Source organism: Aptenodytes patagonicus, chromosome 2 (assembly GCF_965638725.1).
Source record: "Aptenodytes patagonicus chromosome 2, bAptPat1.pri.cur, whole genome shotgun sequence".
Taxonomy (NCBI): domain Eukaryota; kingdom Metazoa; phylum Chordata; class Aves; order Sphenisciformes; family Spheniscidae; genus Aptenodytes; species Aptenodytes patagonicus.
Window position 1 is genome coordinate 23,721,387 of NC_134950.1, and position 26,783 is coordinate 23,748,169.

The 26,783-nt window shown below is 38.4% G+C and overlaps 1 protein-coding gene across 1 annotated transcript in view; it reads left to right on the forward strand.

The window, feature by feature from the left end:
• Window positions 1-24,708, forward strand: part of YWHAZ (tyrosine 3-monooxygenase/tryptophan 5-monooxygenase activation protein zeta) — a 28,230-nt gene extending 3,522 nt beyond the window's left edge. Inside the window, exons 3-6 of the mRNA XM_076329321.1 lie at window positions 16,091-16,214; window positions 19,996-20,159; window positions 20,252-20,347; window positions 23,646-24,708. Coding sequence (XP_076185436.1) covers window positions 16,091-16,214; window positions 19,996-20,159; window positions 20,252-20,347; window positions 23,646-23,705 — 444 coding nt within the window. The 3' untranslated portion in view covers window positions 23,706-24,708. The remainder of the gene's footprint in view (window positions 1-16,090; window positions 16,215-19,995; window positions 20,160-20,251; window positions 20,348-23,645) is intronic.
• The last annotated feature ends 2,075 nt before the right edge of the window (window positions 24,709-26,783 follow it).

Sequence of the window (26,783 nt, forward strand, 5' to 3'; positions counted from 1 at the left end):
CCTCTTCCAAAGGCTTATTCCAGACTGTCAGGTTTTATTCAGCTGCATACACCTGTGGTCCTTCAGCGAGCACACAATTAACGGATGTCCAATCCTGCGACCACTTGTGAGGTAGATGTTACTGTCAGCAATAGAATTGTCCGCTGGACTGTGGACCCTGCTGGTGTGTCATCCCATATGTGACGAGGGATCACGTACCTGGAAGTGACAGAATGACGTGTGATATGAAGGAAGTGTTAAATAGCTAAGTATGTGCTTGAAGATCTGATGTCAAATGAAAATTAAGATCAATGAGTGGCATAAATTTTGCTTGCAGTGTAAGATAACTAAATGACATGGGCGGTGATCGCTTTTAGAAGACTGGTTCTCCAAGGGTGTGTAAAAGTCGGCATGGATAACGCTGAGTCTTGGCTTCCACTTTAGGCTGGCTTCCATGGTTATTGTAACACACCCAGTTTCATATGTTTTGTTATCTTGTGTAAGGACAACTCTTAAACTTCCACAATGAAAATAGAAATGCCAAACTTAGCCATAGGAAAGAACTGATTTACTAGTGTTGTTAAGTGGTGGCTCATCTATTTAAGCCAGGGAAATAAGGATCCAAATCTGGCATTCTAATTTCTTGTTATTTATTTTTTAAATTAATTATTTATTTTATTAATGGGGAAGTCCTCAGGGGTGGACGCTTTCAGTTCAGAGTGATCTCAAATTCTTTTGTAAACTATGTTTGGGTTTAAGAAATCATTTTAATTAAGTCATTGGGCTTAGAAACCCCCTTTTAGAAGAACTTAGTGTTTGCAATTAATTTTTTTTTCTGATAATGGAAACCAGATTGAGGTGAAACTAGCTTTTATTGTGCATGCTAAATAGAAAAACTAAAACAAAACCCCAGCTTTTGAGTTTGCTGCAGCAGCTAAAGTATCTGAGGGGGTGCACGTGGGTGGGGAATCTTGTTAGATCTTCTGAATCTCAAAATGAACTTGAATTTCTCTTTGTGTTTAATGAGAGATACAGACATTATTCAAATAAATTATTATTCTTTGACATGTTACTACTTTTAGGCAGCTGATGTCTTAGTAATTTTTAGTGTTGCCAGTCCAATTTTTCTTAATAGATTAAGGAAGAATTACTGTCCAGAAGAAACAATGCCTTAGGCAGTGGTTAGCAGTAATAAAACTACATTTTTTAGATTTAGGTTTAAAAAGAAAACTTTTTTTTATTCAAGGGATAGGATTTAAAAGTGCTTTCTAATGGCATGCACTACATTTGACATTGCTAATTGCATTGAAAAAATTAGCTTTATATTTAAAAAACGTATTCTTGTTTCTTTGTTGAAATATCCTGTTCACATACATTCTTACTTACCTAGAAAGATGACTGACTGTATTGCTTTATTTGACATCCACTTTGCTTTAACAGAGAAAAAAGAATTGTGGTAACATATTTAGTTGTTTTTTATGACCAGGAGTCTGCACAATGCTACATGCAAACGCAGAACTTGGATTTCCCCCCCCCCCCCCCCCCAGAAGATCCTCTGTAATTTTAGTACAGCATAATCTAGTCTGTAACTGTTCACGGAAGTGAAAAACAAGGCTTACCAAATCTTGATTGGTGTGAAGTATGCCATTAATAGGACCTGAAGTGTTAACAAACTTTCAAAGCTTTCAGTCATGAGCCTTATCAATTACAGTACAAAAACAGCTCAAACTTTTGTATGTTTTATTAAGACTGTGAATCTGTTCAAGCTGTTGTTGTGTCTTCAATTGCCTGCTAGGCTCTTAAGTAATATTTAATACCCTGGGGTGTTACATCACAGCTGAGTATGGAAGTGACTGGTGTCCTAACTTCAGTGTTGAAGGGAGGAAACCAATTAAGAGAATGTGTTTGTGACTAGCAGAATGTAGCCAAAGCTGGCTCCTCTGCAGCTTCTCGCTCTCTTCCCTCATTTGTTGGAATCAAATTACTAGTGGATTGGAAGAAATAGCTCCTCTAATCCAGTAGATGCAGAGTATACTAGACTGTGCCTGGGTTCTGTTCCCAGCTCTTCCACTAACTTATGGATTGAATAAAAGCAATTAATGCTGGACTTTTTTCTTGCTTCATGACTATTAGACTCGGTGATAAAAAATTTAGCGGTTATGTGGGTCAGGTCCAACCATTTATTTTTCTTCTTTACATTGACCTTGCAGCAGGAAAAGCCAGCATCTACATCCTTGCCACTTCCTAAATCTTCCCTCACGAACCTGCTGTGAAGTACCTCTACAGCCCTACAAACAGCTGAACACATCCTCTTCTTTGCTGCAGCCTCAGAGTGCTGCTGTACAAAGAAGACACCTAAAATCTCTTGGTCCACAACCATTTCTGTCAGGTATACACTGGAGTATTTTCAGGTGTAGTATAACTGACTCTAATTCAGAGTTGGTCTGGTAGTGCTGATAAGTTGCAAATAATTGTGACACATTGTGCATAGTACAAGTTTCTTGCACTGTAACAATAAAGACTGAATTTCCAAATTCTTCAAGAATAATATGGGGGGAGGGGAGGAAGTACATTGCCATACTCGAGCATCTTAAATGTACTTGAGTATTACAGAAAATTTCCAGCCTCAGAAATTTCGTATTGATACAGGAAATTAAGCTTTTTGTTGATTACTTTTTCCTCCTGTGAGCTAAGAGTGTGCTTCACATCCTGTTTCACTTTCTATAGTAGAAGAGAGGGTCTGTCTAAAATACCAGTATAATGATCTTTTATTTGTCATTTCCATAATAAAAATTGTTATTAATCTAACAGGTGTGGATTTTCTTCAAAATGCTTTTTGCAGTTAATGGGAAACAGAGCTGTAGCTGAAGTGGTTCAAATTAAATCTGTAGTAAGATGAATTTTTCAGCTAATGAGGATTCTGAAGTACAGAGAAGAATGTATGGAGAAGTCTGAATAGCTAACATCTGATACTGCTTGCATGTTACAAGTTCTCAGGAGCTCTAAACTACTAGTAGCTTTCAGGCAGCCTCTGACATGAGCTAAGTGTAAACTAATCATTTAAAACAGGACTGCCTGTCTTCACTTTAGTATGAATGTAATTCTAGGCAGTTATACTCTCTTCCCTAGGCTGGCACATACAGCAGTAGTCCCCTGCACGTCCTTCAAAGTGTACCATATGTGACGGTTCCCATGTTCTTCCCCCATGCCCAGTCTTCTGGGTGATGTCTCTTCTTCCCCCAAGTTCCCCCCCAGTCATACCTTAAGTAAATCTCTTTGCCTGCAGTGCCCAAGTGCTCCGTTTCACTGTTTCTTTTCCCTTTTGGTTGTTCCCCTTAAGGTCTAGAGAGCTTCCTGAAACCTTCCTCCCCTTCAGCATTCTACAGTTACTGTTGCACATAGGTGCTACACAGCTCTTTTTCCCCACTCCCTCCCTGCCAGAAAAGCTGGAGGTTAATGGTGCTATTCAGGACCCTCTCAGTAAGATGAATTGTTTGCTTTCTTTGCCAGGTTGTTATTTCTTCCTAACTTCATGCTCGAACATGTAAAATGGTACTCCTTGTGTGCTTACACTATTTAGATTTCTTTGCACTTCTTATGGATGCTTCACTTTTTAGAAGTGGTAATTGTGAGAAAAGAAAGTGCAGTTAAATCTCAACTAAGTGACTTCAGGTTTGCAATTTTTTCATATGTATGTTGTTGGGGGGGGAGGGGTAAGTAGGAGAAGGTTTAGTAACCTGTCATGGGGCTGCAGTTCACTGGGGGGAAGGGGGTGTAATTCCATTCAGAATGCATCTAAATGGCTTTTTAAAGAACATACCACAGAATTAATGCCTATTGCCATCATACTCAAATTACTGTGGGACTATTTTCTAGTTGGCTGCAAACATCTAATAGGTTACTATGTGAACATCTATAAAACCTGTTTCTGCCCTAATTCTTAATGACAGGATTAGGAAATTTAGTCCTCTCTCCTATAGGAAGCCATATGCTTTTTGACATGCACATGTGTGAGGTAGTTGGTTTTTTTTTAAGTCAACCATTGTATGGCTCAGTGTGTCCTCCTGACGGTCAAAGAGCACAGCTAACCTATAGAGTGGTGCTAACAAGCAGATGAGTAGATTGCTTGTGCGCTCAAGTGACTGATTATACCATACAACCTTCTATGCTATGAAAATATCTGATACTAATAAAAAATTCAATGTTCTGACTGAAAATTTCTACCTTTAGTTCTGTGACTCCTTCAGGCTTGCTTAATTTTTTGGTTTTGACTGCACTTTCTTTCTGTCTTTGAGATCTGTGTCCTTTATTTGATGTTTTCAGAAAAGAAGGGGAGGTGTTTGTAGAAGCTTCTATTTGCAGAATGTTGATCACAGAAGCAGGGTGGTTAATTTGTTGAAATCTAGGAGTGAAAAATTAAGGTTGGAAGGGGGGTCATTTAGTTCAATGCTGCTCAGAACAGATCCAGTTAGATCACGTTGCTCATGGCCTTGTCAGTCAAATTTTGAATATCTTCAAAGATGGAGATTCCACAACCTCTCTGTCCAGCCTGGCACAATATTTGGTCATACTTATGGTTAAAAGAAAAACAAATAATCCCTGTATGTAATCGGAACTTCTCATGTTCCAATTTGTCTGCTGCCTCTCGTCGTTTTACTGTAGACCTCCAGGAAGAGTCTGGCTCCATCTTCTCTAGGCAGCTGTACACAGCAGTAAGATCTGCTGGTCTTCTCTTGTCCAGGCTGAAGAAATGCAGCGCTCTCAGCCTCGCCTTGTACATCACATGCTTCAGCCCCATAATCGTGCTGGTGGCCTCCACTGGACTCACTTCAGTATATCCATGTCTCTCTCGTACTGTGGAGCCCAAACCTGGACATAGAACTCCAGATGTCATCTCAAGTTGTTAAAACTTCTATTAAAAGATGGTAATTGGTCATGTACTAGTGGTGTATGTGAAAATATGCCAGTACCTCTGGTTCACAAATGCTTCTCTGAATGAACTTTCATACATCACAGAGCAAAATGTAGCCAGGGTTTACTAACTTCCCAGGGTGGTTATAATTTAAGCTTTTGATTAACTCTCCAAGTCTAGCTTTTTCAGTTAGGGTTTGGCTGGTATAATTGCTCATGTATATTGAAGGTAGGAGGCTGAGGCAATTTGCATCAACCTCATGATTTCACTTTGTTAATCCTTTAATCACTTCCCTGGTTGTAGCTATACCCGCTCAGGTTTCTGGGGGTTTTTTTTGGCTGTTGGGTTTTTAGTTTGGGGTTTTTCTTTTTTTTTCCTGCAGTGAAAGCACTGCCTAAACTAGAGCAATTTCCTTTATTTTTTAAGCAAATGATCTTTATTTTTTTTAAGAAAATTAAACTGTTGAAAAACTGTTGAATCTTGGAGAATTAAAACATCATTCATGGATCAGTTCAAATATGAGGTGACTTGTGTTGGTTTTTATTTATTCTACATTGTTCGTGTAATTCTTTCTAAATGCATGAAACTTCAGCTCATGTTTGAAAGGATTTTAGATTCCAGCATATATAAGTAATTTACTGGTGGTTGGGCTGCATGAGCAAAGGTGAGCTAGTACTTACTAAGCTTAGCAAGAAGTGCATCCATAATGTTGATATGTGTGTTTAGTGCACCCATTTATCATAAAATCAGCTAAGGTGCTCTGCATAAATGCAAAAAAAATACTTAAACATGCAGTTACCTCCGATACTTACATTAGCTATGCATACACGTGTGTATACACATATATACATGTATCTATATCCTCTTGCATTTATTGGAAGTGGAACAAATCTTCACTATAACCAATAGTCTACTGTATTAATTTCACTTGGCATTAATGTTTAATAATTGGCTTTGATTTAAAAAGTACATGGATGCTTTTGAACAGTATAAGCACTAAGTAACAACTTACTTTATTTTGCTGCTTAGAACTGCCTATCAGCAGTAAGTGCATAAAGTACTTGAACACTGAAGGTTGCTGCCAAATAAAGCAAGTTGATCAGTTTAGTCACCTGTGACAGATACTCTCCTTCTTCCGTACTGTTGAAGCAAGAACTTCATTGCGTGTACTTGTAATTTTGTGAAGCTGCGAAGTGTGTTTGTTTCACTGGTTGGTTACTTAGAAGGCTAAGAGTAGAAATGCTGCATTGTTAAGATACCAGTGTTTACTGTGCCTGTGAAAGCCGTAAGTGGTAGAAATATAAAATATAGAATGTGAGCAGAGTTAGTGCATTATCTCTGCCCATCTATATAAACAGATGCCACACTACCTTTGGTTTTATCTGGAAACTTCTGTCTTGTTACCATGCACTTGACAGAAGTACGTGTTTCTGAAACAGGTTCTTAAACACTTTACTTGTTCTCTGCTGCAGGCAGACACAGTGGCTCCTGCTTCTGAACCTGAAGTTGATTGTCTGTTCAGGCAGTAGTTGACTACCATTTTGAAATAGTTTAAGAAAGTTTGCAACTATTAAAGTTGATTGAAGAGCATTAAGATTGCGATTATTTCTTAAACTTGGTTTTTACTGAATGTCAGCTCTTGCATAGTTGCTTATTTTTCTTGAAATCTGACAAGATTGGCAATGCTTCTTCTAATGAGAAGGAATAATAAGGCATGCTGCTGCTGAGACAAACAGTAAATTCTTGATTTTTTTAAAATCAGATTTAATGCAGCTCAAATGAGGTAGGGAGCAGTTGTAGGTTTGTTTTTTTTTTTTTTTCCCTCTGGATGTTGTTACCCTTTGTGATTATGCAGGTAACAAAATATTTAACAATGGGAATCTGATGTCTAACTGATCAGATTTTCCTAGTTCAGAGTAGGCTTACATAGCTAAAATGGCATTTTTGCTCATAAAATGCTTTTACTAACATTGTATGCTATAATGAACTAATAGATACATAGTCTACTTCAGGAGGTTTCAGATCTGCTCAGAGTGCAAGCTGCTAAAGATAAATGGTTCCTACTTCTGTTTCTTATCAAGGATAAAAAGTGTTACATCATGTTTATGGGGGTTTTTAGTAGTATTTCTTCAGAGACCGAAACTGTAGATTCTTGAGACAGCTAGAATGTGTTCTGGTTCAGAGTACAGCCACAATAGCTATCACTTAGACCTGCCTGTCTAGCAGAAATTCTCATCCAACTCAATTGGTTTCAATTTTGTATTATCTCAGGTTTCTTGGAAGATGTTCTATTTCTTCAAAGAATAATGATTGATGTATTTGGGACCATGCTATTTTGTTGCAAGTCCCCAATATTCAAGAAATAAATTAATGCGGTGATGCAAAAAAAAAAAAGTAGAAATTGCGTATTGGCTTTGATCCTCAGTGGAAACTGTTTCGTGTATTAATGTCTATAGCAATGCCTCAACAAATTAAATACTTTAATCCTAATTCTTTTTCTATTAAATGTCTTATTGGCTGCTGCCTTTCGTATGAGTTTTCTCAGAGTTGGTTACTAAACTGGAGAGGTGTTTTTGCCTGTGCATCAGAATTTGGTTCTTTCACTGTCATGTGTTATTAAGCATACTTCGGTAAAAACCTGTAATGATTGGCATGAAGGACTTCAAAAGTCTTTTGAGGGGTGACCTCATCGCAGTCTACAACTTCCTCATGGGGGGGCAGTGGAGGGGGAGGTGCTGATCTCCTCTCTGTGGTGACCAGCGATAGGAAATGGAATGAAGCTGCATCAGGGGAAGTTCAGACTGGACATTAGGAAAAGGTTTTTCACGGAGAGGGTGGTTGGTCACTGGAACGGGCTCCCCAGGGGAGTGGTCACGGCACCAACACTGTCAGCATTCAGGGACCATCTGGATGACGCTCTTTGTCATATGGTTTAGTTTCAGGTAGTCCCACGAGGAGCAGGGAGTTGGACTCGATGATCCTTATGGGTCCCTTCCAACTCGAGATATTCTATGAATAATCTCAAAGATTGTATCCTGGTATTAAGCACATTTGCTTCCCTTGCCATAAATACTAATTGGAAAGCAAAGTGGTGGAAGGAAAAAGGTAGTAAAGGGCAAGATAGTCTAAGTTGGGGAGGGTAGATCTGCAAGGAGGGCTATGTATATGGCTGCAAAAGCGTGGAATGAGAGATGCTGCTCCCCATTGCCTCACTTCCCATCCTTTTCTTTTTATGCAGACCAATGTTGTGTCTGTCTGTACGTGCTGCCGTATCTTCCCTCTGAGCATCCTGTAGGCGTTTTAGTGCATACACCTACTTCTTATTGACTTAGTTCTATCCCTCAGCGTACACGTCAGCAAGAAGATGATTTTTCTGGGTGTCCTACTTCTTTCTCCCATGTTTTCCTCTGCCTACCCGTATGTGATACTGCTTTTGTTCTGTTTTCTAAAGAAACACATTTAGACTGTTCTAATAGTATTTTTTTGAATAAGCTAAAATTTCTTGCCATTCTTTGTTATACAGGATTCCCTTTTCTGCATTAGTCCTTTAGTTCTTTTTTTCAGTTATCCTCTCATTACTCAGGCTTCGTTTCCTCCATTTTTTCCCTTTCTAGATCTTCACCAGGTTGACTACAGCAAAGCTGCTAACCAAGTGTACCTTTTTCCTGCTCTTATCAATCCCAGGTGTCCCTATGCATATCACATCTCCCAGTGTTGCATGAACTCCGCAACCGAATTCTTCCCTGCCCCCTAAAGGTCCTTTGTCCCAGATTCTGAATTTCTCCCCTGCCCAGGCTCTGTCATTCTCGCCTCATCTCTTCCAGCCAGGCTTCTCACCTTTTTCAAACTTTTGCTACTGTCTGTTTGCATGGGCAGCCAATTTGATGGGAAGAGAGAATAACTGGTACTGAGAACAGGCAGCAGGCTTGTTTCCTTCTTCAGCAGGTGTTTTACCAGAGAGACCTCCAGTGCCACAGCAGCCGCTAGTATTTTACAGATTTTCTTGTATTCCTGTTCTAGTGAGCAAATGAGTACATAGAAATCTGTATCTAACTTTAAACAAGAGGCTTTGCTTTTGGCCAGAGTAGAAGGCTGACGGCAGAACAGTCCTTTTGGTTTTCCCCCAAGAGGGTTGGAGGTCACCAATGAGGCAGCAGTTGCAGAGCCCTGATCACGAGCTCTGGGTAGAACTGTAATCAGAAGCAGCATAATGAGCCTGTCTCAAAACAGCCTGGGTTTGGGAAAGGATTGTCTGAAAATGTTTCCCTTAAAAATACAAATATTTGTCATTTTCCTCCAACAATTCAGATAGACGTGTGTAAATAAAATGTCTACTGGTCACAAATGGCTTGGTTAAACCCTTTGTAGTGTGTGTGCCAATCTGCAGCACAGCTAATTGCATGTGTTGTTTTATAGCCCGAGTAACTTTCCTAACTGTGGTGCTGAGGCAGAAAACACATGCATGGAAAATCACACGCTAGCTTTTTATGGGAATGATAGGTGTCTTGAACTTGTCCAACACAGGTGGCCTACTTTAATAACTTTGTCATCAAAATAGAAGTCTGTAAAAGAACAGCTTAACAAAGGTGTGCTACAGTTACTGTGCTGTTTGGTTACTGGGTTCTGCTTGATGAAACCAAGTACATGTAGCTCTTCCCGCAAAGTGTGTACCTGGAAAGACTGATCTGAATCAGTATTTTTGAATGCCTACCTAAGTACACCTGACACTTTATATGTGTAAATTCTTTAAAATACTCACGCTCAGCTGTGCAGGTAGTCAGAAAACAGCAAGTCAACATTGTAACGGTAGTCAGGATAGTTTTGTGTCTCCTGCCACAAAGGAAGGGTTGTTGCCCTAGGAGCATTGGGACACAAGAGGAGCTTGGTAGTCTCTGGGTTGGAGTTGGTAAGTGTGTCTTGATGCATCTGGAAAGCTGGAAACCTTAAGATTCAATAGACTGTACCTTTATTGCTTGTTCTAACACAGTGCTTCAGCTGGATGTCCCTTTTCTTAATATCCATCACATCTTTCTTATTTTTCTTTCCCCCCGCCCCTGCTCACCTTCTTCCTTTGTAGAGAATAAAGTAAATAGCTACCTGGATGGTGTGAAAGTGCAGCGGGGGCTTTTGATTCCTGTTTAGAAATGGTACTGAAACTCTTCAAATAATATGAAGTTATCTGGTAGTCTTCTAAAAGAAATGCAGACTTGAGTACCAGTGCTTTTATAAGCTAAACTTTTTTTTTTAAATGAAACTGGGAAGTAGGTTTAAGACAAAAGTAACACTTTCTCTTGTGCAGGTAGTCAAGTATCTCCAGCTTCTTCTCCATAGTGTATTGTGGGTATTAAGGTTATGTTGATGTAGGGGGAGTTTGGACAATGTGTGGAATGTGGATGAGAAGCCTCTTGAAGGTTACTGCATTCAGAGAAGCCACATCTGGTTCAGGAAGTCCCTAGGTGTTGATGGAGGCTAATGGAAGCATGACATTTTCTTGCTTTCTTTATGTATTTTTCTAATGGCATCCTCTTTCGGGCAGTGTTGGAGGTAGGTTAGTAGACAGAAGAATCCTGTCAGCCAGGACTGTGTTCTTGTAAAGTCTTGGAGAAAGATACTGGCATGCTGCTTACATCATTAAAATATTAGGCCATTGTCAGTGTGAAATAGGTTTCCAGCTGAGCTTAAAAAAAGATATGATGTTTCTTTCATGTCCTCCATGAATTTAAAAAACAAAGAGTTCTTCCATGTCATCTTCATCCCTATGCCATATACCACAGATGGATGACAAATAAATTAAAGTTCAGCTAATACTCCTGTGTAATTTATCTTCAAAACTAGAAATAATGTCATAACTACGTCAGGTGGCTTTCAATACTGCATGAAAACAAAAGGCCTGCCTGGTTTTGCCTCTGAGCAAAACCAATACCATTTAAATTACCTAATGTTTATCAGTGTATTCTTTTGGATTTTTGCCATTCTGCAGCTTGGTTCTTGTGTGAGAGGAATATATTTTTGTTTCTCCAATAGTTCTAGAGTTTTTACTCAACGGTGTATCTTAATTAATTTTTGGTATTTAAAAACAAAGTTTCTTGCTCTCAGTACTTTAACTATATATTACCTGCTCACTTACAACTGTATTTTTCTAGAATCTGGTGATTTTATTCTTATTCTCCTGTTTGTCAGGAGGGAGATTTCTTAAATAGAAAATTGAGCTGTTGATGTAATCCTCAAGTGCATTAATAATTATCTCAAGTTCCCAGGCAATAACGTACTGAGACCGAACCTTTAATAAAGAGAAATATGCACAGAACTACAAGCAACAAGGCAAAACTGAGGCACTGATTTTAATGCTCTTATGATGAATTTGGGAATAGTCTTCTGGCCCACACAAGTCATTTACCAAAGATGTAAGTAAATGCTTTTAAGAGAAGGGTAGTTTTAGGCTTCAAGTGTCAGGAAAGGACTATTCAAGTCTTTATGGGTTGGCTTCCTGTCTTCAACTGAAGTTCTCACCACAACTTGATAAACTGAAGCATGTCTACTTGCAGTAAGAAGCAGGCAGACTTTTTGTAGAGGGTTGGGTGTTGGTGGGTTTTTTTGTTACACAGAATTACTACTTGTTATGCTTCCTTCACACTCCTGACTGAGTCTAATAACTCTTACCTTTCAGACTTTATCTTGCAAAACCACAGGAACAAGTCCATAGGGCCTTTCATCAAAATAGGCTCAAAACGCATTGTGCTTAATGTTGCTGTCTGTTGACTGTGTCCTGCTCTGGCCAAAGAACATGCATAAGAATGAAGAAAGTGAATCTCTTTCCAGTTTAGTGTTTAAAATAAGCCAGGATTGAAGTTTGCCAGTAGAATAATAAAGCTGTGTGCATGCAGCCTCTGTTACATCTTTGGAGACAAAGACTTTTCTCTAGTGCATACTTGCTGGGGGTGGGGGAACGTACCAAATTTATGAGATTTCTTATCTATGGTATGTGTGAGCATAGCTGACATCTCTTGAGTTCAAATGTGCTGTCTGTCATAGTCCAGAGTACCAGAAAGCTGTTAACTTAGTCGTAATCACAATTGCAGATGTGAAGTGTTGAAGCCTGATCTTTTAATGGCCAGCATATTGGTAAGAGTTGATATTCAAATTTAGTACATGCATGGGTTTGTGGTTTGTTGTTGTGGTTTTTTTTTAAAAAAAGGTAATAATTTTCCATTAAGTCTTTCTGGAAAGACTATGTATGACTTTGCTATGAAAAGTAGTAGAAGCACTTGTACAAGCTGTTACAGGTTTTGGCTGAAAAGTGCTCTAAGATGCTGCTGCATCTGCCTAATTGACTACAATGCTATGGTTTGTTTCACAGCAGTTAGATTCTTGCTGTCAAATTAAAAGCGCTGTCAAATTAAAAGCTCTGACAATTACAGCTGAGCAGTTGTGGGGTTTGGGGGGCAGGGAGTGGTGTTTTAGTTTTGTTTAAAAAACTGTTTCTACCAGATTCTGATTGAGGCACTGTAATTAACTGCCCGTGGAGTTGTAGTTAGTGCGTATTAGTATATATCAAAAATGGATGGGAATTTGGCATGATAGCAGGAATGTCATGAACGAGCATGAGGGCTTAGCTACATACCATGTAGCTATAATATACTCGTGCTGTATGGACTTCAGTTGTCAGGGTGTTGTGTGCATTGCAGTGATGCAGATCACCTAACAAACTTAGTAATTATAGATCAGCTTATTGGTCCAGTCTTGGACTAGAAGTTAGCACTTCAGTGGCCCATGTGGTGATCAAACACTGGTTAACATTGTCATATTAACTGGTAAAGGAGAGAGAAGATAGGCAGATATTGGTGGTACTATCGAAACAGGTTTTTTTCTGTTTCTTCTGCTTTGGACAAACAGAACCCATCAATAGGACTTAAATATCAAGGTATTCCTCCTTGTGGAAAAAATTGTATCTTCCAGAGAAGCCTTGCAGTTAAAGCTACTTAAAAAAAACAAAAAAAACCCCAGTATTCCCCATAAGCAGATGTGTTAGCAGGTAACAAAGTGTTACATTGGTTATACCTTTCGTGATGCCTAACATTTTATGTTATCTTATGTAATTGAACTCTAAAAGGTCAGTGGTTTTATTGGTCTCATCTGTATGGCTTTCTGTAGCCACACCACCTCCATGCAGATTGTGGCTTTCACAGCCACTCTGTAGGATAAATCAGTGTACTCTGAATCTTCAGGCTAACTTTAAATGAGTGTTTTGTGTTTACTTATGCCAGTAAAAGAAAATATATCCTGAAATAAAAAGACTGGTACAAACAGGAGAAACTGAATATATAGTACTAAATAAATAATAGGGGAAGAGATCTCCTTTCAGTAATTTCACATGCTAGCTTTTAAATGTTAATCTGCTTTCAGGTTTTGTTGGTGGTGTTTATGAAGTACTTAGCATAAATAAAGTTCTCCCAAAGATATGTGGCCTACCAGTCCTACGTGTTGTTTGTATAGAATAGAGTCTTTCATTCAGGTATGAACAAGCTACCAGTGCAGTCTCGGAGTTGGAGCCTCTTTGCATAGGCTATATTCTATGAATAGCTGTTGAAAGGAATTTTCTTAGTTTGTCAGTCTTCAAAATTTGACATGGGTTTAAAACTTTTTTTTTCAATACGAGGCTTACGAACCGTCCGAGCTGCTGTTGCCCTGCTAATATCTATCAGATTAGGAAGACTTTCTCAATTGATAGTCTTTCATCTTCTCTGTCTGCTGGTGCAATTCACCCATTCAATTAGGTGTTTGCAAACAACTTTACCTCATTTGTGACCTAAGTGAAGTTTAAGTCTGGAAGTTTGGTTGCTGCTGTGGGAGTGAGCAGAGCTGTACTTCTTAATTAAACAACCTTCTATACGGATGATGAATAATTTCTGTTTCTAGAATCACTGAAAATATTTTGGTCTGACCAATTAATGGAGGGTACAGAAGGAGGGCAACTCCCCATGGTGCCAGAAGGGTAGGTGCAGACTGACACACCTGACTTAATTGCAGTCCTACAGAGAAAAACTTATAAGGAGCCTTATTCTCAGTAGCTGGGAACCTTCATTTGTCATTGAAGTCAGAGTTTCTTAGCACTGATGAAAGATGTCATAGCTGTGAATCTTGACGTTCTCTAGTGGTGAGAACAGAGCATGTAAGTAGTTACAGAGAGCTGAAGCACGTGAGCCATATACCTTACAGCCTTCTGCTTCGTTCCAGCTGCTCTGGGGCAGAGGTGGCTCTGAACTGTTCTCCTCGCATAGTGGTGTGCCCTCCAGAAGGGTGCCCTTGGCATGAGGCAGCTCGGCAGCCCATTTGACTGGCTCCATAAAAATACTGCTGCTGCCAACTTGCTTATGTTGCGTTTCCTTTGTTGCCAAAGGGTTGTCTCTGCTGTCATTCAGACAGGAAGCAAAGACACGCAGTATTTTTCGATGTCTCCCTGTATGGTTATAAAATGAAGCTATATACCAACCCCCACAATACTGGAAATATCTAATAGTAAAGATGGTTGAATAAATACCTTCCATTATGTTGAAACCAATAAAGAAAGTCTACTAACAGGTTTTTATCTCATTGGAGCATAGGCATAGCTGAACCTTGTCTGATTTTGGTTTCTGTCAGCTGAACTTCTTCATTACCCTGTCTGCTGAGATAGAAATGAGAGACAGCTGCCATAATAGGTCACTTCATTTTGAAGGGTTTCACACAAGGTTGAGGCTACCAGGCTAAATATTCATGATTTATATAAACAAATTAGCAGTACTTTAATTTAAAAAAAAAAAAAAATCGACCAACCAAAGTTGTTCACTCTTCTTGCTCTTCTTGTGAATTACAAACAGTTTTCTGTAGCTTTATGTCAGTTGGCCTATTAAGCAGGGTAGCTACCACGGGTACCTGTGTCACAGTGCAGTGGTTACAGTCTACCGTATTCAGGGTATGCCTATCCCAGGAGTACATTGTGTATCATAAGATATTCACTTAACCTGCAGGGTACTATCTAGAGGAAAGTACTGTAAAGCAGCCATCGTTCTGTGGGTTGGAACTGAATTAGATTGTCCATGTCTGTGGTGTCATTGGAAATATGAGCTAAAAACAGGCAAAACTGAAATGTCAGTCATCTAATTTACGGGGGGGAAAAAGACACCCAAAAATTCTTCCTAAAATTTCTTAAAAAATCGTTTGCTAGATAGCCTTAGCAAAGTATATGTAACAGCTTCTGAATTAATTTTGAGTATTCAGAAGCACTTCTGCATTTTTTTCTGACTTTTAAATAACTGGCTTTTCTTTCAAAGTCTGACTTAAAGCACTCAATATCAAGAAGTTTGACAAGCTTGTACCTTAATTTGACTAAATGTGTTGGAGCTAGTGATTTTTTTTTTTTCTTTTCATCATAATAGAACTCTTGCTAAATTACATGACTGCCGCGGCTGGGAACTTGCTATGTTAATTTAATAAGCAGCTAGAATAATCTAGAAAAAACTGGTCTTAACTGGCAGCCCACAGGGAGGATTTGGTGGAGCGACTTGAGAGCTACTTTTGCTTTGGAAGATATAGGAAACACCTGTTAGGGCAGCACATAAAGTCAGATGGATGATCCTTTTCAGTGCTACACAGCTGACTGTCAGATTGTCAGCTGTCTGGAAATGCAAGAATCCAGGTTCACCTTGCAGTTTCTTGCTGGCGATGCCAGTACTGTGTCCAGTTAATGGGAACTAGGTTAACGAGGCTTATTTATTGCCTGTGTATGTAAGATATTTGGGTCTCTGATTTGGCAGCTGATACTTAGAATCCTTTTATTATCTTCTATTATCTTCTGTGGATGCAGCCTTTCTTCCATTGTATACCCTCTGCCCAGACTCTTTGGATTACCTTATTTTTGTCAGGGTACTGTGTAACGGCTTATAGAAACCCTTCCTTGGGTCATAGAAGACTTATCTGCTAAATTAACACAGCCGCCTTCTCCCCATTGAGTCACAGCATGCAGCATTCCTTTTTGCACCTAGAATTGTGATCCAGAACACATTCTCCTTAGCTGAATATGCTATGTAGGATGTGAAGAAAATAGGCAAAAAGTAAAGCTGTCTTGACTTTGAAATAGATTGTAGTATAATTGAATTGTTGGTTCAGCACGCAGTAAAAGTATGTATGTTCAAAACACTATGTTCTTTATTTCTCTTTTAGTCTCTGTTGGAAAAGTTCTTGATCCCTAATGCTTCACAAGCAGAAAGTAAAGTTTTCTATTTGAAAATGAAAGGAGACTACTACCGTTACTTGGCTGAGGTTGCTGCTGGAGATGACAAGAAAGGTATTGTATGTCAGCTTGTGGCTAAATATTGTCAAATTAGATTGGTTTTGGTGGGGTGGTGACACGACTCTAACTTTAGAATAATTCTGATTTGGATGTAAATTTCTTTAGTAAGAGGCTTCCTGTTTTCTGAAGAAAAATCCTGGGTCATTGGCTTTCAAATGAATTATGGAAGTTTCCATGTACCTCTGCCGTCAGAAGCAGGGAGCAGATGTTAAGTCACGAAATCTTGAGATCAACTCCAACTTATGCATGCATGCATCTGGTTTATCACTGAAGTACAGGTTTATGCATCTTCTGCCTGGCTGAGTATTGGATTTTTACCTCTTTGTAGGGGGACAAAGTCTTGTAGCTTTTCGAAGTCTTATTCGTGCTATTTCTCCTGCATTTCTACAGTATATAAAAAGTCTGCATAGGTTCAGTGAGCAAAGAGACTAGAAACCACCTGGAGAAGAAAAGGATTTATAAAACTGATCTTACTGTTAGGAAAATTCCTTCCATAACCGTGGTAGTTTAATGTCCAAATGTTTTTTTATTTCTTCAAGTTTCTTGTATCTTCATGTAAGCAGCTTGTCATAATTGCAGGTAAGTTGCCTTCACCTAAATTTAGTTAGAAAAGTTAATATAAGGCACTTGGTATGTTAGGTGACTTAACTGCTGTAGTTGAAGAGACACCCTAACAACATGCTGACTTCATGCAGAGTCACCTTCAATTCAGAACGACACATTATGTTTAGGTACAGTTCGTTGCAAACAGTGCTAAGCTGTTTCCGAGAGCCAGTTTAGGACTGGTGGCAGTGTGCCCTGAAAAGCAGTGCTTTTCAGCACAGAGCCCAATCTGGTAAGTTCTGCTAGCCCTGAGCTGTTTTCTTGTAGACACAGTTTAGTCTGCACTCAGTCTGCAGAAGTATGGGATGCTTGGGAGTGTGCAGACAATCTGAATGCATGGACTTGGGACCCTTGGGGATTATTGGAGAACCGTTCAGCTGTGCGGCTGATGCTTGGTAGCACTCTGCCCTTTTGTAGGACTTACTGGGTTCCTTGAAGCGCTGTTGAACATGTGGTGCCCCTGTGGCCTTGTGCTGCTCTCAAGCTAATAAGCTCTGAAATAATGATATAGAAAGATGTCTGCGCGACTTCACAGAAACTAGGTTGAGTTTGGTATAGAGATGAAACAAACTTGGAATAATTTCAAGGGGATAGATATGTCTGCTTTAGCTTTGTGGCATGTGTTATATCCACATTACATAGGGTAGCCTGGTTTCCCCAGTATGCTGCATAATAGGGAATTGCATAAAGATGCTATGACTTAGTATAACAGGGCTTGATTTGACTTCTGATGCTTTACTGTGTGCAAACTGACCTAGTCTTGGTGGCGGCAGAATTGCATGTGTAAGCAGTACTTTAGATCTGTTACTGTACAGAGAGTAATTATATTTTTCTTCTAGTAATCTCTATTCACATGCATAGAAGGTACAATATTTTGAGTCCCAAAGTTTCTTTTTCTATTGAGGATTAAGTTGCAGGCTCTAAAATTAGACCCTGAAAATCTTTGTTTAAAGTGGTTTTGAAGTTCTTTTTTATTTAACCCAGTCTCTTGGCTGAGCAGATTTTAGTGGGTTTCCAAATGAAGAAAAATTTTTGAAAGCCTATCTAGGTCATAGTTGCTATGTCTCCTAAACTTAAGATTTTTTTTTTTTCTCTGCCCCCCCCCCAAGTGTTTCATCTCAGGCTTTTCCTGTATGCTGTCTGTGACCTTGAAGAAGGGCAGTTGATAATTATTGTTTAGGAAATAATGGCCATTTAGTTGGACAGTATTCCTTCAGCCTTTTGCAGTAATACAGCAACAGTATAAGGCTCCCAACTCTAGGAATTGGATTTTTATCTTCGTAAACCAGATTGATTGTTTTATTGACTGGGGTTTTCTTACAGCAATCTAATAGACAGGAATGTCAAGCATTGTCCTCACTCTACTATTTTAGCCTTGAACTTTGGAACTGTACAACACTTTCTAAAGTATTCAAGGTTAAAAATATTGCAACTATTTTTGTACTGGGTGACCGATTTAAAAATTAACAGAATACATCAAATTTTGCACTAAGTTCCCCAAATCACTGCTCAAACGGTAACTGTATTTTCTCAAATAAGGAGAAAAGATAGGCCTTTTTTTTTTTAAGTTATTTATGTTAAAGAAAAATGATTAAAAAATAAAATGCTCAGCTTCATTCCTTGAAGTTACTTGTTTTTCATGCTGCTTGTTTTGCCTTTCATAAACAGTGCCATTTTCTAAGGCTTTTCCATTATGAGTAAAACTCTTCTCACTATTTCTAAATTTAACTTACAGTAAACCTGGTTCTTCTCAACTGTAATATACCAACTTCTTGTCACTTTCAACATATTATGGCAGTTGTTTGTCCTCTCTACACTCATCACTAATAATGGAGTGCTTCAGAAAAATCAGTGTTGAATAATTGTGCAGTGAGTGTCCTTCCTCTTCATGTTGAAGAGGACAATGTGATGCTTTAATTTTTGTGAATACTTAAAGGTGAACAAATAGAGATTGCATAGACATTCTGAATATTGGTATTCAGTTATTCTCAGACTTTGAGTACTTCTGACTTCAATACTGATGTATTTTTGAGTCCTTAGCCTAAAATTCCTTTCTTTATTTTTGAATACATGTGACTGGCGCTGTTGCAGAGATCATGCTGGATGCATTTCTGGTTTGATCCAGAAATGTTAGGATTGGAATCCTTTTGCATCTGAATTGAATGACTTCTGCCCACCTTTTTCTCAGATGCTATTAACAGTCTTGGAGAGTGCAGGAACAATGGTCCCTTTGTGCTCAGTGTCTAGTGTGTCTCTTGCCTCCTGCAGTCATCCAGGGCATAGTCCAGCTTGTGGGCTGTGTTGGGCCATGATCTCTGATTTGTGCAGGCATAGCCTGCTCACAAGTTCAAGTGCATTCAGTGAGAATGGAAACTGTTGAGCTCTTCAGTCTTAGTATATGCAATATAGTTGGGTTTTTTTTCTGCCAAGCGTTTATAACTTGTATAATTGAACCAATTAACAGAATGGCAAAAGATTAATCTCTCTCAAAAAAAAAAAAAAAAAAAAACCACCCCAATTGTTAATTTTTCTCCCTTACTTCAAAGTTTGTAGATACTAGAACGTTTAAGTTAAGTAAAAATGCTTTCCGTATCTGCATTGGAAATGGAACTATGTTGGAAGCTTTTAAAAATATGTATTTAATTCGGGTTGAGGTATGTCACACTATCTTTCCAAGCAATTTGAATGGGAGTTCACAGATGACTGTTACTGAAAGGATGCAGCATGAGAGCCAAAGGTCATCAGTGTTCTGTGACTAAAATGTGGATCTGTAATGCTTTGCGATGTTTAAAGACATTGAAAGTGTGGTACTATATCAAACCTGTGTAGAGTTAAAACTTCAACTTTGTACCTTTTCATGTAGGTGGTGGGTTTTATATTCCTTAAGTGCTACAAAACTGCTGCAAATATTTGAGAAGACAAGTAGTCACAGGGTGGCAGGGAGAGACTCAAACCTGTGATTTGGTCAATGACCACTTCCTTTTTTTGAATAATTTAAAAATGTAATTTAGTAAAATCTTCATAAAATAGCAACTTGTTAGGTAAAGTGCTCATTCACAGGCATTCACTCTTAACATACTTTGTTCATGCAAGCATGAACACAGTCCTGATTGTATGTCTGAATACGGTATGTGAATTACTTACTTGTTGTGTGTTTGTTTTTTCCCAAAAGGGATAGTGGAGCAATCACAACAAGCATATCAAGAAGCTTTTGAAATCAGTAAAAAGGAGATGCAGCCAACACATCCTATCAGATTAGGTCTGGCTCTAAACTTCTCTGTGTTTTATTATGAGATTCTTAATTCCCCGGAGAAAGCCTGTTCCCTTGCAAAAACGGTAAGTCTAAGGGGGGGGGGAAATTCCATTTATACTATTTGCATAACCTTTTGTCGCATGGCCAATGGAGTTGTTTGTTTTTATAACCCTAGGCTTTTGATGAAGCAATTGCTGAACTTGATACATTAAGTGAAGAGTCATACAAAGACAGCACGCTAATAATGCAGTTACTGAGAGACAACTTGACAGTGAGTATCATTGAAGTTTGCATATTGTTGATAACGGGATTGGTCTTTGTGGCACTCAGAGTTGTCCTGTTCATTCTTAGCTGTGGAGCTGTGTCTGTCACCTACTTACAGATGAGTTTACAGTACGTCATGTTTCTGAGCTACACTTTTTTCTCCTGCCTAGTCCTTTTTGTCTGCCTGCTAATTAACATGGTTTTCTGACGTGACAAATTGACCAAATTTTTCAGGTTTTTTTATTCAAGGAATTTAACTTGTTTAAGTGACGTAGTTTGGACTGTGACTAGCAAAGCTATTATCTTTTGTTAAACAGCATTTGAGAATATAGTTGCATTTGCCTCTTCAAAACTTATGTCAAATTTCATATAGCTTATTCTGTGTGATTGCATGTGCAAGGAGTAGATCCTATGTGAAAACTACAAACAGAGCTAGCAAGTCCATTTAAGGGCCTGTTGTTTGGGGTTTTTCTGTTTGGTTTTAATTTTGGTAAAGCTGAAGTTGGAATCAGTGCTAGCCAGGCTATTTCCATGGCAGTCGTAAAACAGCTGTCTTAATTCTTTTTTTCCTTGGACTCATAGCTGTGTGGTGTAAGTTATGGATCAAGATTGTGTTGCTCTGTCAGAGTAATCAAAATCTTCATCTTGTGTGTGAGGTTTTTTTAACCTACTTTGAACTTTAAAACTAGCAAAGATAAATGTCTAAAGCAAACAAAACAGTAAATGTAAGCAAACATGCAATAGTGTAATTAATGGCATAGTTCACTCCCTGGTCGTCGTGGGGGGAAGGGAGAGCTGCAAGCCAGAACTGAAAAAATAAGAAGCACATCTTGTTGCCAGATATAACCCCTTGTTCACGTTCTGTGCATCTGATATCAGAGACACTTAGGAAATAGCTGGGCTTCTTTTAACGTAACTAGAAGTAAAGTTGTACAGTTGCATAAAATTGAAGTTGCCGTATTTTCTGCTTTTGTTTCTAACACTTTATTTCCCTGTTCCTTGGAACCTTTTCCACTAGAATGGCAACTTAACACTACTGAAAAAACTACTTGTGATTGTTCCAGCTGTTGCTTACAAAACAAATGGCAGAGGTTTCTCAACCTCTGTAATGGAGACAGATACAGGGTTGGCATCACTCTCAATGTCTGTGTGTGTTGTCCCCTTGAGTGAGATTGCTCAAGAGCTGTCCTCTGAATGAGTGGTATTGAAATAGAGAATAGAAGCTGACTTTAATTGCTAGCTTCCCACTAAAAATAATGTAAAGCTTGTCATAGCAGTCGGAAAGCAAATTGTTTCATACAAGGGCAAAAGTTGGACTGAGCTACCATAGTGTGTGAATTACGGTAGGAGGCCTGATAATCGATGTGAGCTTTCCATTATACGGGAGAAAGCTGTAGGCAGCTGCAGGATTCCATATTCTTGAATGGATGATATGTCTTGCCTTAAATGCTTAGCGTGACTTGTATGAGTGCATTGATTCCATGTTTTTCTACAGCTTCTTGAGGTAGAAAATAAGTTTTGATGTATGTGTGACTGACAAAGACTGCAATGAATTTCATAAATGTAAAAAAGGTCTGTTTTGCTAATTATGCAAGTCTGTTACAAAGGCTTTTGACAGTGATTCAGCATGTTGATCAGTTATGTGCAGGAACGGTTTCCTCAGTTGTTGATTCTTTTTACGTTGAGTCTTGTATGGCTGAAGAAGAGTCTGTGTTCATTCTCAGCAGCGACTGAAGGCAGAGAAGTGTTCAGAGGGTTGTTTAATATATCAAGTCAAAATCTGTTTTACTGGGATTGCTAGATTAATTCCTTCTTTGCTCTGTTATTAAATTGTTTTTTCTTTAAAAAAACAAAAAAAAAGGCATCCCTTCCCCCTAAGGTTTTTTTTTTTCCCCCCCAGCAGATTCGTTAAACTGTGCTCTCAATTGGTAATCGTCCTTTCATACCAGTCAGGCCCTTTTTATTTAATGAATAAAGGTATATGTATATGTACATATCTGTAGATACTCTAGAGGTGAGGATTCAGGATAGCAGCCTCTGATAAAATTCTAATAAAACTGCTCTTATAACTGTTCCTAAAGTTGAGAATAACGTAGTATTCTAATAATGTAGTATAGAATGTAGTGCAGGGGCTACAAACTGACAGGTATGCTGTTGTCTCCAGTAAACTAATTTGTTGCTTAATGCCTTCAGCAAGGAACACCTAGTGCAGTTATCATGTATTATGTTCAAAGCAGGAGCAAGGCTATTGGTCTTGTGCAAGTTTCTCTGTTGTCTTGTACTCCTGGAAAGGATAAAATGTTTCTGATGATGTGTTTTTTTGTTTTTTTAATTAGCATCTTGTGACACCTTAGTGTAGGTAGAGAGTAGACTGTAGGTAGAGAGAGAATTAGTTGTTCTTAGGTTTTGCCACCTTATGCTGTAGAGCGTGAAGGATTCAGTTAATGCTGCTATAACTCCATAAAGCAAGATATTACAAATCATACTGGGCTGGTAATAGTTTGGAAGCAGCCAGCGTGGCGAAATACTTGGTTCACAAAATAATTTCTTTGCCCTGGGTGTTGCTCTGGAACTGATGCTTAGTTTCCTTAGTTGGTACTTAATCTTGATATATGGCTCCTTAGCATGATTTTATGGAGCTGAAAATAAGATTTTGTGCATACTGCATGTTTAGCCTGACTTTCTTCCCTCCTTGCCCTGCCCTCCACGTTTGGAAGCTCTGCGTTCCAAAAGTTGCTGAAGGGGGGCACGACTGACTGAATAGAGTCAAGGGATAGAGATTTTGATGAAATGTTTTTGTTTTTAAAAACCAAAAAACTTCAGATGCTTGTTTTGAAGAAAAGGTAGCATTCACTCTAATGTTGGATGTGGAGAGAGACCTTTACTGAAGCTCTTACTTCAGAAAGATGCGTAAAGCTCACTTGAGGAGAAGGTACAAACCCACAGGAAACCAAATATTCTTAGTTCCCGATTCTCATGTATCTGTTCTGTAGGTCTGAGTCTTGCCTGCTTGTAATCGTCTTTTAGTGAGCCTTGTGGATATGAGACTTTGGTTTTGACTGTTCATAAACTTCCTCATTAAATGCAGTGTGGGGTTGGGTCACCTAGGACTAGATTTCCATTTTGTAATAGCCAAGAAATATATTAATGTTAATGTGTGTGGGGTTTTTTCCATGGTGCTTAGTAGGACGTCTTACCAAAATTACTATTTAAGAAGTAGGCTTTCTTTCTAATAATTCCTTATTAATCATTAGTCATAAATGTTAATATCTTACATATTTTACTCTGTTTTCTTTCCCGAACAGTTGTGGACATCGGATACCCAAGGAGATGAAGCTGAAGCAGGAGAAGGAGGGGAGAATTAACCAGCCTTCCAACTTCCGTCTGCCTCATTCTGAAATTTACACAGTAGACCATTTGTCATCCATGCTGTCCCACAAATAGTTTTTGTTTACGATTTGACAGGTTTATGTTACTTCTATTTGGATTTCTATATTTCCCATGTGGTTTTGTTTAATATTAGGGGAATAGAGCCAGTTAACATTTGGGGAATTTATCTGTTTTCATCTGAGGTGGCCAATATAGGGTTGTGAAATTTTTATACAAGTTCTACATGTTTGGCATAGTACTTTTGGTACATTGTGGCTTCCCACAAGGCCAGTGTTAAAACAGCTTTCTATGTCAAGCAAAGATGACTGCTTGCGTATTGGTCTGTCACGGTGGAAAAAAAGGGATAATCAGTTGCAGCCACAGGTGTAGTTAGCATGAGTATTCAAGCTGGAGCACACATGGCTGTGAATAAACTGATGTCCCATAGATATTGCATGTCAAGTCAACATGTGAAATCTGTGGAATATACCAATCAAGTGTACATCTTTGATTGCAGCTGAAGTGTTCCTTAAGACAGTTTGATAACCCAGTCAACTTTCTCTAGAGAAGGACAAAGAAACGGTTCACATTCCATTATTTGTAAAGTTACCTGCTGTTGCTTTCATTATTTTTGCTACACATTTTATTTGTATTTAAATGGTTTAAGCAACCTAAGAACAAATGTACAAGTAAAGATGCAGTAAAAAATGAATTGCTTGATATCCATAATGACACTGTATATCGAGCACAGCAGTAAAACAAAAACCCATGTATTTAATTTTTTTAGGTTTTTTGCTTTTGTGATTTTTTTTTTTTTTGATACTTGCCTAACATGCATGTGCTGTAAAAATAGTTAACAGGGAAATAACTTGAGATGATGGCTAGCTTTGTTTAATGTCTTATGAAATTTTCATGAACAATCTAAGCATAACTGTTCAGAACATGTGTATTAAGTTGATGTAAGTGGAATAAAAGTTTTATGAATGGACTTTTCAACTACCTTTGGTGTAGATTTCATGTGATGTCTTCATACACCTTTTAGAGTAATGGCAGTATTATACACAAATTCAATATGGAAGTATTTTTATTATGGAAAATCTTAATACCCATTTAGGCATTTAGTTAATTTCAGGGAAGTCAAGATTGAATACTTCACATCTGATTTTAAGATTGCTCTAATTAATTTAAGACTTTTAGATGCCTACAGATTTCTGACTGTCCGGCTGGTACTCTGGAGATACCTTAACAAACATATGGTCCCCAGACTTACGGCAAAAGGCATACGAAGTTCTTCAGGAGCTGACCTTTGGAATAGTTCTAGTTATATGGAAACCCACAGCTTGCTGCTGTTAGCTCTTTGAAGGAGAACTGAGCAGGAGCCTCCATAGAGTTCAGAGGGTTCAGACACTACAGCTCAGTTTGTGGAAAGGCTCCTCGGAGTAACGATGCTCTTCCTTTCCTTGTCCCCAGCGAGGTCTGCACTGATGGTATTCACAGAATAACTATGGCATTTGTAGATACTTGGTTTGAAACTGAAATAATTACGGGGTAATTGACGCTAATTTTCAAACAGTGTCACACCTCTGTCAAGAACTGAGACTCTTGGAAAATAATTGAACTGTATTAAAATCTTCTTGTTGTATTTATGTAGTCAACATAAGGGAAGCTTGAGTGGTCTTTTTCTTGATTGAGCTGCACCTGTAAGCACAATGTAAGTATTTTCTAGTTTTAGATAACTTTTCACCCAAATAAAAGGTGTCTCAGTGTCACCAGGTTAATCTGATACCTGGAAGAGTAAGATGAACCAATTCACTGAACGTGAATTCCATTGCCTTAGCCTTTTGCACATGCAGTGGACTTAAGCAAGTTACAGGTCTGACTTTTTAGAAGTTCAGTATAGGCTTTGTCTTGTGTTTTGGTTTTTGTATTTTTTTGGTTTTTTTGTTTTTTTTTTTTAAAGTTAAAATACATATGATCATCGCATTCGGAATGTGATGCTCCATTTCTAGAAGCAGTTGAGCCCTTTGTCCCAGACTTTAAGGATCAAGATTGGTAGAAAAGGTAGGTAGGATAATCTTAAACCTTAAAAAAGTAGTTAGGGATGCTAGTCACCATTCCTAGAATTGAAAGTTAATAATCTGTTATAATAGGTAATAAAAATTAGAATCTGATTAAGAACGGGAAGAAGGGAAGAATATGGAGGGCAAAGGTTAATAAGGCTTTCTAAGGGAGAACTTAGTATATCCCTCAATTACCACTGAAAAAAGTAACAATGACTTCTTTAATACATGAAAACACTTGCAAAAGGAAAAAAGCAGTAATCAAACACATTTCCAAAACAAAGGGCTACATTCCAGTCTGGAAGCGCAAGTTGGCAGGCAGACCATGACTAAAAAATTCCTTTGGGGATATTGGATCCACTTTTAGAAAGGAAAGACCATAGCTCGCTCTATAGCAAATGCGAGTTCTGTCTCTTAGAAAGGCTTTAATGAAGATGTTGCCTGCTTCCCTTACTGAAAGGATTTGACTTTCAACTTGAATGGTAAACTGCTTTACTCTAAACATTTAAATTTAAGCTATATGAAGTAATGTGACCTGAAAATGTTGGTGGGGTTTTTTTTTTAACCTTTTTCCAGCTGTTTAAGAAAGTTTTGAGTTAATAGGGTTTGGTAAAGTTACTCCACGTACCCAGAGAAATCAAGGTATTACTGAAAATTAAAAAGCACGTAATCAAATGAGGACCAGTGGAATATAGCAGAAGAAATATTTTACTCTTGTGCCTTTAAACACAAAATATGAAGGTATCTTTACATAGGAGGTAATTGGATTTTTTTGGTGCAGTGTTTTTTGGTTTTTTTAAGAAAGCTTTCTCTTACTTCAGTACCTAAACTGATCTTTTAAATGTCACAGAAGGTTCACTCCTGAGTCATTTCCTCCATTCCTCCACTAGAGTGATCTACAGTATTTGATCATGAAAAAAATCTCCTGTATTGAATGATCAGCCTCCTCTTATTACGAGCATATTTTCATGTATTTTTAGTCTTTGTTCCGATATTGAAGACCCTCCTAAAATG